General features: G+C 44.7%; 1 protein-coding gene across 1 annotated transcript in view; it reads left to right on the top strand.

Moving 5' to 3' along the window:
• The window catches only part of NELL1 (neural EGFL like 1), a gene marked incomplete at both ends in the record, with an annotated part of 833,612 nt that overhangs the window by 193,090 nt on the left and 624,335 nt on the right, over positions 1 to 16,187 (top strand). Inside the window, one exon of the mRNA XM_081240682.1 lies at positions 13,253 to 13,326. Within this exon, the coding sequence (XP_081096808.1) occupies positions 13,253 to 13,326 (74 nt within the window). The remainder of the gene's footprint in view (positions 1 to 13,252; positions 13,327 to 16,187) is intronic.

Below are 16,187 nucleotides of genomic sequence, written 5' to 3'. Positions count from 1 at the left end.
TTGCTGTGATTTGTGTCATAGAGTGTTCTGTCTATGTTTTCCTCTAAGAGTTTGATAGTTTCTGGCCTTACATTTAGGTCTTTAATTCATTTTGAGCTTATTTTTGTGTATGGTGTTAGGGAATGATGTAATCTCATACTTTTACATGTCCCTGTCCAGTTTTCCCAGCACCACTTATTGAAGAGGCTGTCCTTTGTCCACTGTACATTCCTGCCTCCTTTATCAAAGATAAGTTGGCCATATGTGCGTGGGTTTATCTCTGGGCTTTCTCTCCTGTTCCATTGATCTATCTTTCTGTTTTTGTGCCAGTACCACACTGTCTTGATTACTGTAGCTTTGTAGTATAGTCTGAAGTCAGGGAGCCCGATTCCTCCAGCTCCGTGTTTCGTTCTCAAGATTGCTTTGGCTATTCGGGGTCTTTTGTTTTTCCAAACAAATTTTGAAATTTTTTGTTCTAGTTCTGTGAAAAATGCCAGTGGTAGTTTGATAGGGATTGCATTGAATCTGTAGATTGCTTTGGGTAGTAGAGTCATTTTCACAATACTGATTCTTCCAATCCAGGAGCATGGTATATCTCTCCATCTATTTGTATCATCTTTAATTTCTTTCATCAGTGTCTTATAATTTTCTGCATACAGGTCTTTTGTCTCCTTAGGTAGGTTTATTCCTAGATATTTTATTCTTTTTGTTGCAATGGTAAATGGGAGTGTTTTCTTGATTTCATTTTCAGATTTTTCATCATTAGTGTACAGGAATGCCAGAGATTTCTGTGCATTAATTCTGTATCCTGCTACTTTACCAAATTCATTGATTAGCTCTAGTAGTTTTCTGGTAGCATCTTTAGGATTCTCTATGTATAGTATCATGTCATCTGCAAACAGTGACAGCTTTACTTCTTCTTTTCCAATTTGGATTCCTTTTATTTCCTTTTCTTCTCTGATTGCTGTGGCTAAAACTTCCAAAACTAGGTTGAATAAGAGTGGTGAGAGTGGGCAGCCTTGTCTTGTTCCTGATCTTAGTGGAAATAGTTTCAGGTTTTCACCATTGAGGACAATGTTGGCTGTGGGTTTGTCATATATGGCCTTTATTATGTTGAGGAAAGTTCCCTACTTTCTGCAGGGTTTTTATCATAAATGGGTGCTGAATTTTGTCGAAAGCTTTCTCTGCATCTATTGAGATGATCATATGGTTTTTCTTCTTCAGTTTGTTAATATGGTGTATCACATTGATTGATTTGCGTATATTGAAGAATCCTTGCATTCTTGGAATAAACCCCACTTGATCATGGTGTATGATCCTTTAAATGTGCTGTTGGATTCTGTTTGCTAGTATTTTGTTGAGGATTTTTGCATCTATGTTCATCAGTGATATTGGCCTGTAGTTTTCTTTTTTTGTGACATCCTTGCCTGGTTTTGGTATCAAGGTGATGGTGGCCTCGTAGAATGAGTTTGGGAGTGTTCCTTCCTCTGAAATTGTTTGGAAGAGTTTGAGAAGGATGGGTGTTAGCTCTTCTCTAAATGTTTGATAGAATTCGCCTGTGAAGCCATCTGGTCCTGGGCTTTTGTTTGTTGGAAGATTTTTAATCACAGTTTCAATTTCAGTGCTTGTGATTGGTCTATTCATATTTTCTATTTCTTCCTGATTCAGTCTTGTCAGGTTGTGCATTTCTAAGAATTTGTCCATTTCTTCCAGGTTGTCCATTTTATTGGCATAGAGTTGCTTGTAGTAATCTCTCATGATCTTTTGTATTTCTGCAGTGTCAGTTGTTACTTCTCCTTTTTCATTTCTAATTCTATTGATTTGAGTCTTCTCCCTTTTTTTCTTGATGAGTCTGCCTAATGGTTTGTCAACTTTGTTTATCTTCTCAAAGAACCAGCTTTTAGTTTTATTGATCTTTACTATCATTTCCTTCATTTCTTTTTCATTTATTTCTGATCTGATCTTTATGATTTCTTTCCTTCTGCTAGCTTTGGGGGTTTTTTGTTCTTCTTTCTCTAATTGCTTTAGGTGCAGGGTCAGGTTGTTTACTCGAGATGCTTCCTGTTTCTTAAGGTGGGATTGTATTGCTATAAACTTCCCCCTTAGAACTGCTTTTGCTGCGTCCCATAGGTTTTGGGTCGTCGTGTCTCCATTGTCATTTGTTTCTAGGTATTTTTATATTTCCTCTTTGATTTCTTCAGTGATCACTTCGTTATTGAGTAGTGTATTGTTTAGCCTCCATGTGTTTGTATTTTTTACAGATCTTTTCCTGTAATTGATGTCTAGTCTCATAGCATTGTGGTCAGAAAAGATACTTGATACAATTTCAATTTTCTTAAATTTACCAAGGCTTGATTTGTGACCCAAGATATGATCTATCCTGGAGAATATTCCATGAGCACTTGAGAAAAATGTGTATTCTGTTGTTTTTGGAGGGAATGTCCTATAAATATCAATTAAGTCCATCTTGTTTAATGTATCATTTAAAGCTTGTGTTTCCTTATTTATTTTCATTTTGGATGATCTGTCCATTGGTGAAAGTGGGGTGTTAAAGTCCCCTACTATGATTGTGTTACTGTCGATTTCCCCTTTTATGGCTGTTAGTATTTGCCTTATGTATTGAGGTGCTCCTATGTTGGGTGCATAAATATTTACAATTGTTATATCTTCTTCTTGGATCGATCCCTTGATCATTATGTAGTGTCCTTCATTGCCTCTTCTAATAGTCTTTATTTTAAAGTCTATTTTGTGTGATATAAGAATTGCTACTCCAGCTTTCTTTTGATTTCCATTTGCATGGAATATCTTTTTCCATCCCCTTACTTTCAATCTGTATGTGTCTCTAGGTCTGAAGTGGGTCTCTTGTAGACAGCATATATATGGGTCTTGTTTTTGTATCCATTCAGCCTATCTGTGTCTTTTGGTGGGAGCATTTAGTCCATTTACATTTAAGGTAATTATTGATATGTATGTTCCTATTCCCATTTCCTTAATTGCTTTGGGTTCATTATTGTAGGTATATTCCTTCTGTTGTGTTTCTTGCCTAGAGAAGTTCCTTTAGCATTTGTTGTAAAGCTGGTTTGGTGGTGCTGAACTCTCTCAGCTTTTGCTTGTCTATAAAGGTTTTAATTTCTCCATCAAATCTGAATGAGATCCTTGCTGGGTAGAGTAATCTTGGTTGCAGGTTTCTCTCCTTCATCACTTTAATTATGTCCTGCCACTCCCTTCTGGCTTGTAGAGTTTCTGCTGAGAGATCAGCTGTTAACCTGATGGGGATTCCCTTGTGTGTTATTTGTTTTTTTTCCCTTGCTGCTTTTAATATGACTTCTTTGTGTTTAATTTTTGACAGTTTGATTAATATGTGTCTTGGCGTATTTCTCCTTGGATTTATTCTGTATGGGACTCTCTGTGCCTCCTGGACTTGATTAACTATTTCCTTTCCCATATTAGGGAAGTTTTCAACTATAATCTCTTCAAATATTTTCTCAGTCCCTTTCTTTTTCTCTTCTTCTTCTGGAACCCCTATAATTCGAATGTTGGGGCATTTAATGTTGTCCCAGAGGTCTCTGAGACTGTCCTCTGTTCTTTTCATTCTTTTTTCTTTATTTTGCTCTGCATCAGTTATTTCCACTATTTTATCTTCCACCTCACTTATCCGTTCTTCTGCCTCAGTTATTCTGCTATTGATCCCATCTAGAGTATTTTTCATTTCATTTATCGTGTTTTTAATGGATGCTTGATTCATCTTTAGTTCTTCTAGGTCCTTGTTAACTGTTTCTTGCATTTTGTCTATTCTATTTCCAAGATTATGGATCTTGGAAATAGAATCTTGGATCAGCTTTACTATCATTATTCTGAATTCTTTTTCAGATAGACTGCCTATTACCTCTTCATTTGTTAGGTCTGGTGGGTTTTTATCTTGCTCCTTCAACTGCTGTGTGTTTTTCTGTCTTCTCATTTTGCTTATGTTACTGTGTTTGGGGTCTCCTTTTTGAAGGCTGCAGATTCGTAGTTCCCGTTGTTTTCGGTGTCTGTCCCCAGTGGCTAAGGTTGTTTCAGTAGGTTGTGTAGGCTTCCTGGTGGGGGGGACTAGTGTCTGTGTTCTGGTCGTTGAAGCTCGATGTTGTCTTTCTGGTGGACAGGTCCACGTCTGGTGGTGTGTTTTGGGGTGCCTGTGGCCTTATTATGTTTTTAGGCAGCCTCTCTGCTAATGGGTGGGGTTGTGATCCTGCCTTGCTAGTTGCTTGGCATAGGGTGACCAGCACTGTAGCTTGCTGGTCGTTGACTGAAGCTGGGTGCTGGTGTTGAGATGGAGATCTCTGGGAGATTTTCGCTGCTTGATATTATGTGGAGCTGGGAGGTCTCTTGTGGACCCGTGTCCTGAAGTTGGCTCTCCCACTTCAGAGGCACATCACTGACTCCTCGCTGCAGCACCAAGAGCCTTTCATCTACCCGGCTCAGAATAAAAGGGAGAAAAAGTAGAAAGAAAGAATTAGTTGAAGAAAGAAAGAGAGAGAGAAAGAAAGGAAGAAGGAAAGAAAGGAAGGAAGGAAGAAAGAAAGGAGGGAGGGAGGGAGGAAGGATGGAAAGAAAGAAAGAAAGACAGGAGGGAGGGAGGGAGGAAGGAAAGAAAAAGAAAGAGTAAAAGGAAGAAGGGTGGGAGGGAAGGAGGAAGGAAAGAAAAAGAGTGAAAGGAAGAAGGGAGGGAGGGCGGGAGGAAGGAAAGAAAGAGAGAAAGAAGGAAAGGAGGGGCAGAGGGAGGAAGGGAAGGTAGGAAAAAAAAGAAAGAGCAGGTAAAGTAAAATAGAATAAAGTATGAAATATAGTAGCGTTATTAAAATTAAAAAGTAATTATTGAAAAAAAAACGGACAGATAGAACCCTGGGACATATGGTGGAAGCAAAGCTATACAGAGAGAATCTTACACAGAAGAATATACATACACATTCACAAAAATAGAGCAGGGGGAAAAATCAAAAATCTTGCTCTCCAAGTGCACCTACTCAATTTGGGATAATTCGTTGTAAAAAGAGGAAAAGGGCGAGAAGTCTGAGATCTTGCTCTCTAAGTCCACCTCCTTAATTTGGGATAATTCGTTGTAAAAAGAGGAAAAGGGGGGAAAGTCTTAAATCTTGTCCTCAAAGTCCACTTCCTCAATTTGGGATGATTCGCTGTACATTCATGCACTCCACAGACGCAGGGCACATCAAGTGGACCGTGGTGCTTTAATCCGCTGCCTCCGAGGCTGCACAGAGAGATTTCCCTGTCTCTTCTCTGCTCTCACAGCTCCCGGGTCTCAGCCTTGGACCTGGCCCCGCCTCTGCGCGTAGGTCGCCGGAGGGCGTCCGTTCTTCGCTCAGACAGGACGGGTTTAAAGGAGCCGCTGATTCGGGGGCTCTGGCTCACTCAGGCCGAGGGGAGGGAGGGGCGTGCAGTGTGGGGCGGGCCTGCGGCGGCAGAGGCCGGCGTGACGTTGCACCAGACCGAGGCGCTCCGTGCGCTTTCCCGGGAAAGCCATCCCCGGGTCCCGGGACCCCGGCAATGGCGGGGTGCACAGGCCCCCCAGAAGGCGGGGCGGACAGTGACCCGCGCTCGCACATAGGTCCCGCAGCGGCGGCAGCAGCAGCCCCAGCGTCCCACGCCTGTCTCCGGGGTCCGCGCCTTTAGCCGCGGCTCGCGCCCGTCTCCGGTGCTTCCCCAAGCAGCCCTCTTAATGCCCTCTCCTCGCGCACCAGGAAACAAAAGGGAAAAAAGTCTCTTGCCTCTTCGGCAATTCCAGACCCTTTCCCCGGACTCCCTCCGGGCTAGCCGTGGTGCACTAACCCCTTCAGGCTCTCTTCCTGCCGCCAGCCCCAGTCCTCTCCCTGCGCTCCGACTGAAACCCGATACCCGAGCCTCAGCTCCCAGCCCCGCCCGCCCCGGCGGCCGAGCAGACAAGCCTCTCGGGCTGGTGTGTGCCTGAGGGCACCGATCCTCTGTGCCGGAATCTCTCCGCTTTGCCCTCCACACCCCTGTTGCTGTGCTCTCCTCCGCTACTCCGAAGCTTTCCCCCTCCGCCACCTGCAGTCTCCGCCCGCGAAGGGGCTTGTAGTGTGTGGAAACCTTTCCTCCTTCACGGCTCCCTCCCACTGGTGCAGGTCCCGTCGCTATCCTTTTGTCTCTGTTTATTCTTTTTTCTTTTGCCCTACCCAGGTATGTGGGGAGTTTCTTGCCTTTTGGGGGGTCTGAGGTCTTCTGTCAGCGTTCAGTAGGTGTTCTGTAGGAGTTGTTCCACGTGTAGATGAATTTCTGATGTATCTGTGGGGAGGAAGGTGATCTCCGCGTCTTACTCTTCCGCCATCTTCCATCCATGGGGACACATTTTTGTATTTTACATTTTCTTAAGATAGAATTCCCCAAAGTAGAATTATTGGGCCAAGAGACTGACATTTTCAAGGTCCTTGATATATATCATGCAATTATCCTCTTACTAGAAATGTGTGGGATAGTCATTTTTCTTTTTTCTAATTTACTGGAGAATATTAAGTTTTAAAAAACATTTCAGCAAGTTACCCGATTTTACCAAGATGCTGATACATGAGCTAGCTAAACCATCAGTGTGCTTTTTGCCTTTGTTTGGAATTGTTAGCAATTTAGCTCGGTAGAATGAATTTTCTCAGCAGCTCTGATTGGTAGTTTGAGATGTGTATAGTTTAATAAAATGGTAATACAAATAAATGCTTAAGAACACTACTCAATTATCATATGACCCAGCAATTCCACTCCTGGTCATATATATGGAAAAGACTAGAAGGGTGGGATAGGGAGGTTGGGAGGGAGATGGAAGAGGGAGGGGATATGGGGATATATGTATAGTAAAGCTGATTCACTTTGTTATGCAGCAGCAACTAACACAACAATGTAAAGCAATTATACTCCAATAAAGATGTTTTTTTTTAAAAAAAAGCAGAAAAAAACCCTCTAATCTGAAAAGATATAGAAGTTTTCAAATATTTTCACATCAGGTAAAGGATGGAAAATATTTCCTGTGGTTGTCCCTTTCAGATAAAATTTCCTAAGCTACTCTCTGGGTTTGGGTGGGGCAGCGTCCTAGGGTTTCTGAGAAAAAGTATTGATTTGATTCAAGAGCCGATACATAAAAGCAGATTGTTTTGTGTGCTCGTTTACTAAGTGTTCATCCACTTGTCATGGCTTCAAGGAACTGTAGCACTTAAAGATGAGGGCATCCATGTGGCAATAGGAACTAACTTGGTCTAAGTGTTTAAGTCTCAATTCATTGTCTGAGAAAAGTACTTTGTTTTGATCAAAAAACCTAATAGGACTTCCCTGGTGGCGCAGTGGTTGAGAGTCCGCCTGCCGATGCAGGGGACACGGGTTCGTGCCCCGGTCCAAGGGGATTCCACATGCCTCGGAGCGGCTGGGCCAGTGAGCCATGGCCGCTGAGCCTGCGCATCCGGAGCCTGCGCTCCACAACGGGAGAGGCCACAACAGTGAGAGGCCCGCGTACTGAAAAAAAAACCCCAATAAAAACCCAATAAATCAGGCCATCTCCAAGAGCAAGACAGTTTTCATAATTCCTGATACTAGGCTCTTCCTCCATCTTTTTGGAAGGCATCAGGGAAAACTCAGGAGAGCCTTCTAGATTCCTTAGCTATGGGCATGGAAGTCCAGAAAGTAGTGCAGGAGTCTCATTCCTCCAACATTTCTTGGGTGTCTGCTCTATTTAAGGAATTGAACATACCTAGCTACACATTAGAATCACCTGGTGAACTTCTTAAAATAGAGTGTCCCAGGGCCCCTCTCTGACCTGCTAAATCAGAATCTCTGGACAGTGGTGTTCTAGAATTAGTATTCTTTTGGTAGATAGATTTGGGAACCATCAGAGATGGGAGAGAAGGAAAAGGATGGAGAGGGAATCTTGAGCTATGCAAAACAGCATTTGCAAAGGAAAAGAAGTTGTAGAAGGAAAGGGAGATCGTCTGTTAGGTGATAACAGAGGATTTCTGTGGGTGAGAAGTAGAAATAAGCTGCAAAGGCCGGTTGGGGATGGATGATGATGATTGTATTCCACTGAATCCATTCAGTCATCCTTACTGAACTTCCTCTCCCAACTCTGTTCTTTCCTCTGGTTACAGCAACGGGCACATGTGGGTCATTCATTCTATGTCAGACACAGTGTTAAGCTTTTTTATGTATATTAATTCATTTAAGTCTTCCAAAAACCTAGAGTCATAGGCTCCACTATGATCCCCATTTTATAGACGAGGAGGTAAAGCACAGAGAGGAGAGCTAACTTGTCCAAGGGCTCTCAGCCTTGGTGGAGCCAAAATAAAACCCAGGTAGTCTGGCTCCAGAATTAATGCTTTGAACCTGTCTCCTCTCCCCACTGCTGTCCAGGGAGATGTATGCACCATCTCATGACAACAGAGTATTGTGCAGTATGCATGCTATGTAAGATGCAGGGGTAGCACAGAGAAGGGAGTGATTAATTCCATCAGAAACTTGGGTGTGTGTGTGTTAGGAAGACTTCATAGGGGAAGGAATAGCTGAGTAGGGTGCTGACAAATGAATAGGAGTTTGCCATGTGGGCAAGGTAGGTAAGAACACACCTGCCAAAGGGAATGGCACATGCAGAATCACGGAAGTAAACACAGCGTTTGGGGGGCTCAGAAGCAAGCTTTTGAAACAGGGTTGTGGCATAATCAGAGAAATGCTTTGACAAAAGCCCCTGCGTGGGGAGAGCTGGAGGCAGGGAGCTGGGTGTGGGATTCAGGCCCATTTGCAGGTGGAGGTGATGAGTCCGGCAGGCAGGTAGGCACAGCCGGGGGACATGGAAAGGAAGGGATGAAGCTGAGTGATGCCAAAAGACCTGGGGCAGCGTAAGTACTCCGTAAGCATTTTTTTTTTTTTTTTTTAACGTGAGACAGATGAATCAGAGACAGAGCATCTGTAAGGGAGAAGTTGCCAGGTTTCGAACAAGAGTCTGTGGGAGACTCAATGTGATTAACAGAAATAAGGCAGGTGGAAGAAATGGTTTCAGGAGCAATACATTCTGTTCGGCATAGGAGAGCTGGAGATGGCTGAGGGACACCCAGTTTGATGTGGGCGTCATGCTCAGAGAGGTGGTATCTGAAGCTAGGTCTGTGAACGAGCTCACCGAGGGAGGATGGCTCCTTGGGTGTTGAGCTTTTCTGCTTTGCCACTCTCCTTTAAAGTGTAACACGGAGTGTTGATTTTGATGTTCTCAGCTGCTGAGTGCCAGGGGATGGCTGGAGTGTGTGCAGGGTGCAAATCCCTAAATAAAGACAGAGCAACCTCACGTCCACATCTGACAGGGGTGCCAAGCGGTGCCTAAAGGTTGTTTATTTAGTGTGCACGCAAATGGCAAAAGTGTCCATCCATCGCACTAGAGAAATCAGGCTCGGATTTGAAGGGCCAGGTGTCTGTGGGCGCGAAAAGATACAACTGCATAACTGTTTTTGTAAATCTCCAGTACCTTTGTTTCTGACATCGTGCAGAAGTGTGTGTTGGTGCCGAGTTCCAATTTCATCGTCGGACACTGTGAAATGCTCTCGTTTGCATGTCCCCAGTGTGATGTGAAGGGCTTCAGGTATCCATTTACATTTCTACTCATACTAAAAGCTGTTGGAATGGCATCCCAAATGCCCCAGCCACAGGCATCGGAGCCTGACTTACCTTCTGCTTGAATTTCCCAGATATCAAAAATAAGCCTTTTGGCTGTAGATCAAGAGGTTAGATAATGAGGACTGGTGTTAGGCATACAGTGGGGCTGGGAAGGAAAGGCATCGTCAGAGAAGTGGGGTGAGGATGAGAAAGCAGGGGAAATTCTTGTGACCTCCAGTGGTGATGCTGAAAGCTGTCCTGAGATAACTCTGTAGATACTTGATATTGTAATCATCCATGCATCCTGCCTCAGTGCCAAGGCTGTGAATGGCTGAGGTACACAGCCTCATGTTGATGTCATTTGCAGCCCCTAAGGCACCCTGCCATGTGAAGACATGATGTTCAGTGGATATTTCATTTTTATACCAGGTTGGTAGATTTGAGGGATGGATGTGTCCCCGCGTGTGGTGTGAATGTAAGCAGTAAGACACTCCTGTCTCCAGATCGAAGTTCTGGGATGAGTGTCTATCAGAGGATGAGAGGAATTGGGCGAATGTCTTCAGACAGGGGAGCAAGTGTGATCCTAACATCATGGGGGTGGCAAGGTGCAAAAATAAGGAAGGAAAGTCTATTTCTTTGCTTCCCACCCTGGGCCAAGGAGCAGATGGCAGATTTGACAGCTGTGTATTTAGCAGAACTGTCACTCTGGAGCAAGCCATCTTGCCAAGTTGGCAGCAGCTGTGTTTGGGAGTGTGGGAGTTTATTATTAGGCAGGAATTTCAGGCCCTTGGAGGTGTGGTCTCCCCATGCAAGCAAATAGGGGAATCCACACGATCATTAGGACCAATGGGTCAGAGTCAACTGATTTATCTGGAAAACTGAGGCATAAAAGATGATCGGGGATAATTTTTTTTTTTTTTTTTTTTTGCGGTACACGGGCCTCTCACTGTTGTGGCCTCTTCCATTGCGGGGCACAGGCTCCGGACGCGCAGGCACAGTGGCCATGGCTCTCGGGCCTAGCAACTCCGTGGCATGTGGGCTCTTCCCGGACCAGGGCATGAACCCGTGTCCCCTGCATCAGCAGGCAGACTCTCAACCACTGCGCCACCAGGGAAGCCCGGGGATAATTTTTTAAAATGAAGTGAGGAAGGGGGTTATCTAGAAAATTTTATTGGTTCTCTACCTTGTTGTTGATGGTTTTGCTCTGAAAACCTTGGTATCTGCTTTTAATGTTTGGAACAGCATTGAATAGTAGAAAGAACTCTCATCTGGGAATCAGCAAATGTCTCTGGTTTTTGCTACCAAGGAGGCTCATTAGTTCTAAAATTGTTACTAACAATAAGCCCAGAGAGGCACTGAGCCTGGGGCTAGAGATAGTCATGAATAGACATAGTTCCTACCCTCATTGGGGCAACAGAGGTAAAATGTGATATTTTCTCTGTTAGGGCGAGGTCAGAGTACCACAGAAGCACAAAGTGAGGGCAGTTCTCCAGTGTTAGAGATCAAGAACAACTTCCTGGGGGGAAGTCAGGCCTAAGTTGAAATCGATGGGTATACAGGATGGAAGGTTACCAGGAGCAGGTAGATGAGGCTGAGTGTTCTGGAGAAGCAGAACAGTATATGCAAATCCCAGAAGCAGAGCGTGGCTGGAGTCTTAAGTGGAGGGTGTGAATGTTTGGGAGGGAGAGTGAATGCACAGGGATGGCCTCGTGTGCTGACTTCAGGAATCTGAACTATATTCTGAGGGCATGAGTGACTCATAATGATTTTAAAGCAGAGCGTCCTATCTGCACTTAAAATATATTCAACTGTTGTATGGGGAAGGACTGGGTAAGATTAGACCAGAACATAGGAGGCAAGTTAGGAAGTTTCCTGGTAGACTAAAGAGGAGGGATAGCCTGAGTGAAGGTAGCACCTGGGGGCAGGTGGTGGGAATGGAGAAAAGTGGGTTGACTTGAGAAACTTAAGGAGGGAGCTTTGCAGGGATTTGGGTACTGATTGGACACGGGACTGAGTAAGAGGAAGGGGTTAGAAGGGCCCTAGGCGGTGGGGTATGGGTGGTGGGTGTGGTCGCTAGGGGTGGATACTGGTGCCATTCACTGAATGCAGATGCTAGAGAGGCACAGATTTGAGTTAGGTATGTGTTGTTTGTTGCAGGGCAGGTTCTGAGAAGAAACAGACTCTGAAATGGAGATTTGCTTGTACTTTATTAGGAAGTTCAGGATCAGTTCTGGGGTGGGAATGAGACAGTGAAGGAAGCTGGGTTGGGCAGAAGGGGAGGTTGAACTGCAGTGCAGTTACAACAGATACCTCAGTCATTTCTCCAAGGAGTTGTGGAGCTGCAATGGCCCTTGGGGTTATCCTGAGTTGGGGCAAGGGGCCAGGACTTTGCAACATCTTCATCAACCACTCATTGGATGTGGGCTGTGCTGGGAAGGGGCCTTGACTTTGGACAAGGGCAAGTCCTGGATCACTATTCAGCTGAGAACTGTTGCTCATCCCCTGTCTGGCAGTTTCAGGAATGTGACCTTTGGCCGTGGAGGGGGATCTGGGTTGCACACCATAGTAGCCACTGTGGGATCATGATGTTAAGTAAACCAGTGTCTCTGGCCTTTCCTCTTCCTGTGGTCAACAAGAGGGAGTTGGATGAGTTGTTTGCTGAGGTCCCTACATACCTGAACATTCCATGAGTCCGAAGATTGTAGAACTAAGAAACTACCAGATTGAATTCACCCGTTTCTAACAGATAGAGAAATGGAGGTTCTGAGAGATGAGGTGCTTTCTGTAAGACAGTGAGTTAGTGGTGGAGATCTCTTAGAGTGTCTGTCTTCACTTCTGCTTCTCCTGAGGACTAGGGCTGGAAGCATCCTCATTTGTGCGGAGAGGGAGTGATCAGGCCTTTGCTTTCCTGTGGATGTGGCTGGAGAATTTGGCAGAGATTCATTAGGGTCATATCAAATTAACATATTCTGCGCTTGCTTAAAAGTGGGTCAGCATTTATGCTTCTCTGTTAACCTTTTTCCAAGGCCTGTCTCTCCTCCCTGCCCTCCCTGTTAGCCTGTTCAGCTCACCTTTCCAAAGGCAGTCTGTCTAGTGCATTTTGATACAGCATTTTAGTCACTTGTATTTCTTAGTTGTCTCTGAGCTTCTTGGGAACAGATAAGTTAAAGACATGCGCTTCCTATGATCACAAGGGGGAAAAATGGTGTCTTTCTGCATGTGACTGAGGTCCTGATGAGTGGAGTATATATGCAAGTCCGCTCTCACCCAGTCATTTGTTTTATGGCTGGAGTACTGAATCAAAGCTATGCTATTATACTCCACGGTGATGACAACCACTTCTTCCTTGTTTTAACATTGACCGCATCAATTCATTCTCTAGTTCCTTCAGCAACCGCAGCATTGAAATAGTTGTATGTGCTTGGTGTGAAGGACTCCTGGCAAACATAATAGAGATGACAGTCTGAAAGGGGATTCAACAGTTATCCCCATACTATTTCCATGTTTTACTCCAGACATGCAAAGAGCTTTGCATTGCTTAGAATCAGAGCATTCATATTCTGTGGAATCTACTGGAGTTGGATGGTGCCCCTGAGGTCATTTTGTTGCATAGCATGAAGGTCTGAACTGTTTTTCTGTTTTATTACAGCAAAATGTATCTATGGAGGAAAAGTCCTTGCAGAAGGCCAGCGGATTTTAACCAAGAGCTGTCGGGAATGCAGAGTAAGTTTCAATCTTATGATCCCCATTACTTGTAGGGAAGGAGATGTGGGCTTTAGGTAGGAATCTGGAATGGAGCATATTGTCCTGAGTGGATCACTGAGGGGGAGGACTCTCTGGTGGGCTTGAGTCCTGGCTGTGGAGTTCCCAGCCACTGTCATTGTGTGGTTAGCCTGTGGTCAGCCGTGGATCGGGTAGCCTTGGGAAAGACTATTAGGGAAGGAAGTGAGAAGGGGGAAGGGAGCTAGCAGCTACCATGAGTCAGGGAGGTTGTCAGGTGGCCCTGGGAAAAGGTTTTGATTCGGTGTTGGGGCAATTAGTCTGCGATATTAGTTGTGGACAGTGCCACCTCTACTCCTAAGAGTCTGATACAACGTTAGACCACGCCTCTGTCTCCTGCCCCATCCCGAGTATTTCTCAAAATAAGAAGGGTAGAACCATAGATCTCATTTAAGACTGTACTTCAATTAAAAAAAAAATTCAACAAACATGCATTGAGCAACTGCTACTTACCAGCATGGTACTAGATTTTGGGTGTACATCAGTTAACAAAACAAAGTCCTTGTCTTTATAGAATTTGCAGTCTGGTGGGGAGACAGGCAGTAAGATACAAACAAATAAATATACAAGATGCAGCTGAGCCTTGAACAACACATGTTTGAACCGTGTGGGTCCGCTTATGCACGGATTTTTTCCAGTAGTAAATACTGCGGTCCTACACTATCCGCACTTGGTTGAATCCCTGGATGTAGAACCGTGGATATGGAGGAATCACAGGTACAGAGGGTTGACTATAAATTATGTGCCGATTTTAGACTGTGTGGAGGGTCGGCGCCCCTAACCCCCGCATTGTTCAAGGGTCAACTATGATGCCAGATTCTATGACAAATACAGAGCAGGTTGAAGGGGTAGAGAGCTTTGAGGTGGGGATGGATGGTTTGGGAAAACCTCTCGGAGGAGGTCATATTTGAACAAAGGGCTGGATGAAGTGTGGGAGCTAGCCGAGCACTTACTTGGTTGAGGTGCTGTCCTAGAACGCAAGAGTGAGAGACAGAGGGAAAGAAGAGAGGGAGAGCAAATTCAAGGAGGTGCCTTCCAGAGCTGCCACTGCCCCACAGCGAAGCAGGCCTGGTTTTGAGGGGCATCTCCAGGGAGGCTGGCTGGAACTACGGTGTCTCAGAATAGACCATCTCTCCAAGTGCTGTATCCTATGGCATTTCATTTGCTTTTTGTCACATCCCTGGAGAAAAGAAAGGAGTGTATTTGAAAGGTTGAGGAGAATGAGGCATTTAGAGACAGGTTGAAGTTCTCCGGGAACTCGAATCTGGTTCTTTTTGGGGAGCTTCAGGGGAGGGAAGGCTCTTTCCTGTCTCCTGTCTCTCATTGGCCAGAATCTACCGCAGGAGTTAACTCCTTTGAGCCTCTCCATTGTGTTTCACATCGCTCTTTCTTGGCTGCCCCTGGGAATGGCAGAGATTCCATGGGTCTGGACAGTCTGGCGGGCATGCAGGTGTGGTGGTCCTTCTGCGTCAGTGGGGACTGTGGGGTGGACTCCTTAGTCTGTGGCAGAGGTAGAGATGGTGTGACAGTGAGGGCTCCATGATCTGTCAATCAACCATGGGAGCTTCCAAAAACCTGGGAGTGGGGAAGCGGGTGGGTGGCTCCCAAAGTGCAGCTGGGACATTACCACATAGGGATGGTGGGTGGATTAAATGAGATAAAGCATGTGAAGGACATCGTTGGTACAAAGTAAGCCCTCAACACGTGTGAGCTGTTTTGCTTATTCCACATGACCACACATGTCCTCCCTGAATATAAGGCAGATGTCACGTTCTCTGTAGATTGTTTCACTTCTGGGGGAGGGAAGGTGATTTGGACTCTAAAACCCTTACTTTTTTCTTCCACCTCAAGGGACGTTGGGATGACTAAAGGCAGTCTTACCCACTCTGCTGATGATCCCAGTATCCACCCTGCATCTGTCACTCACAACTAGCAGCCCCCTTTACATATTGGGCAGAAGTAGTGGATAACCCTGGCAAGGGTCACGATTGTGACTCGATCCCTGGTATCAGCAGAGAGGATCAGGGCAGACACCATCTGAGACCTCTAGAAGATATGGGTGTGGACTTAAATGCCAGCATATTGGAAATGTACTTAACATGATTATTGCCACATTGTAGGTACTCTCCTTGCTCTGGTTCATCTTTTACTGCTTTTGTTTTGGTATGGTTTTATAACTTAGGAAGAAGTTGGGGCAGACAGGTTATTCTCTGCATATGTGGTTTATGTGCATGTGAATAATTTCAGCATCTTTTAAAAAGTCATTAATTTCTTCATTTATTGTCTTTCTACAGTTATTTACTCAATACTTTATGCACAGAGGGAAGCATCACTGACAATAATATTTAACATTTCTTGAATAAGTATTTTCTAGACACTGTTTAAAACATTTGAAACTTTATCTAATATAAACCTCATAATAACCCTGTTATTAGGTAGGGGTAGGTAGCATTATTATCATCCCCATCTTACAGATGAGGAAATTGAGGCACACATGATCAGAGTCACATAGCTAGTAAAGGAACCAGTTGGGATCTGAACCTGTGTGGTCTGAATCTACAGCCTCCTCTCTTAGCCTCTCTACTGCCAGTCCTGATGGTGTTAGACTTGCTTGGAAATAGTTCGCATTTTTGAATTGTAGAAGGGTGGATTCAGAAGGATTGAATGATCACTTTTCAGTCTATCTGAGAATACCAGATTGGTCAGGCTATGGCTCATTGATTCCCTTGATAAAGGGTAGCATTTATAAAAGGCCAGAGAAGAGCTTTGGGACACATTTAATGGATGTGGTCAGCAGGGAGAGA

This window comes from Mesoplodon bidens (assembly GCF_964165515.1).
Source record: "Mesoplodon bidens genome assembly, chromosome: 7".
NCBI classification, from domain to species: Eukaryota; Metazoa; Chordata; class Mammalia; order Artiodactyla; family Ziphiidae; genus Mesoplodon; species Mesoplodon bidens.
The sequence above is the reverse complement of the archived record's forward strand: the minus strand, read 5'-3'. Positions and strand labels throughout refer to the sequence as shown.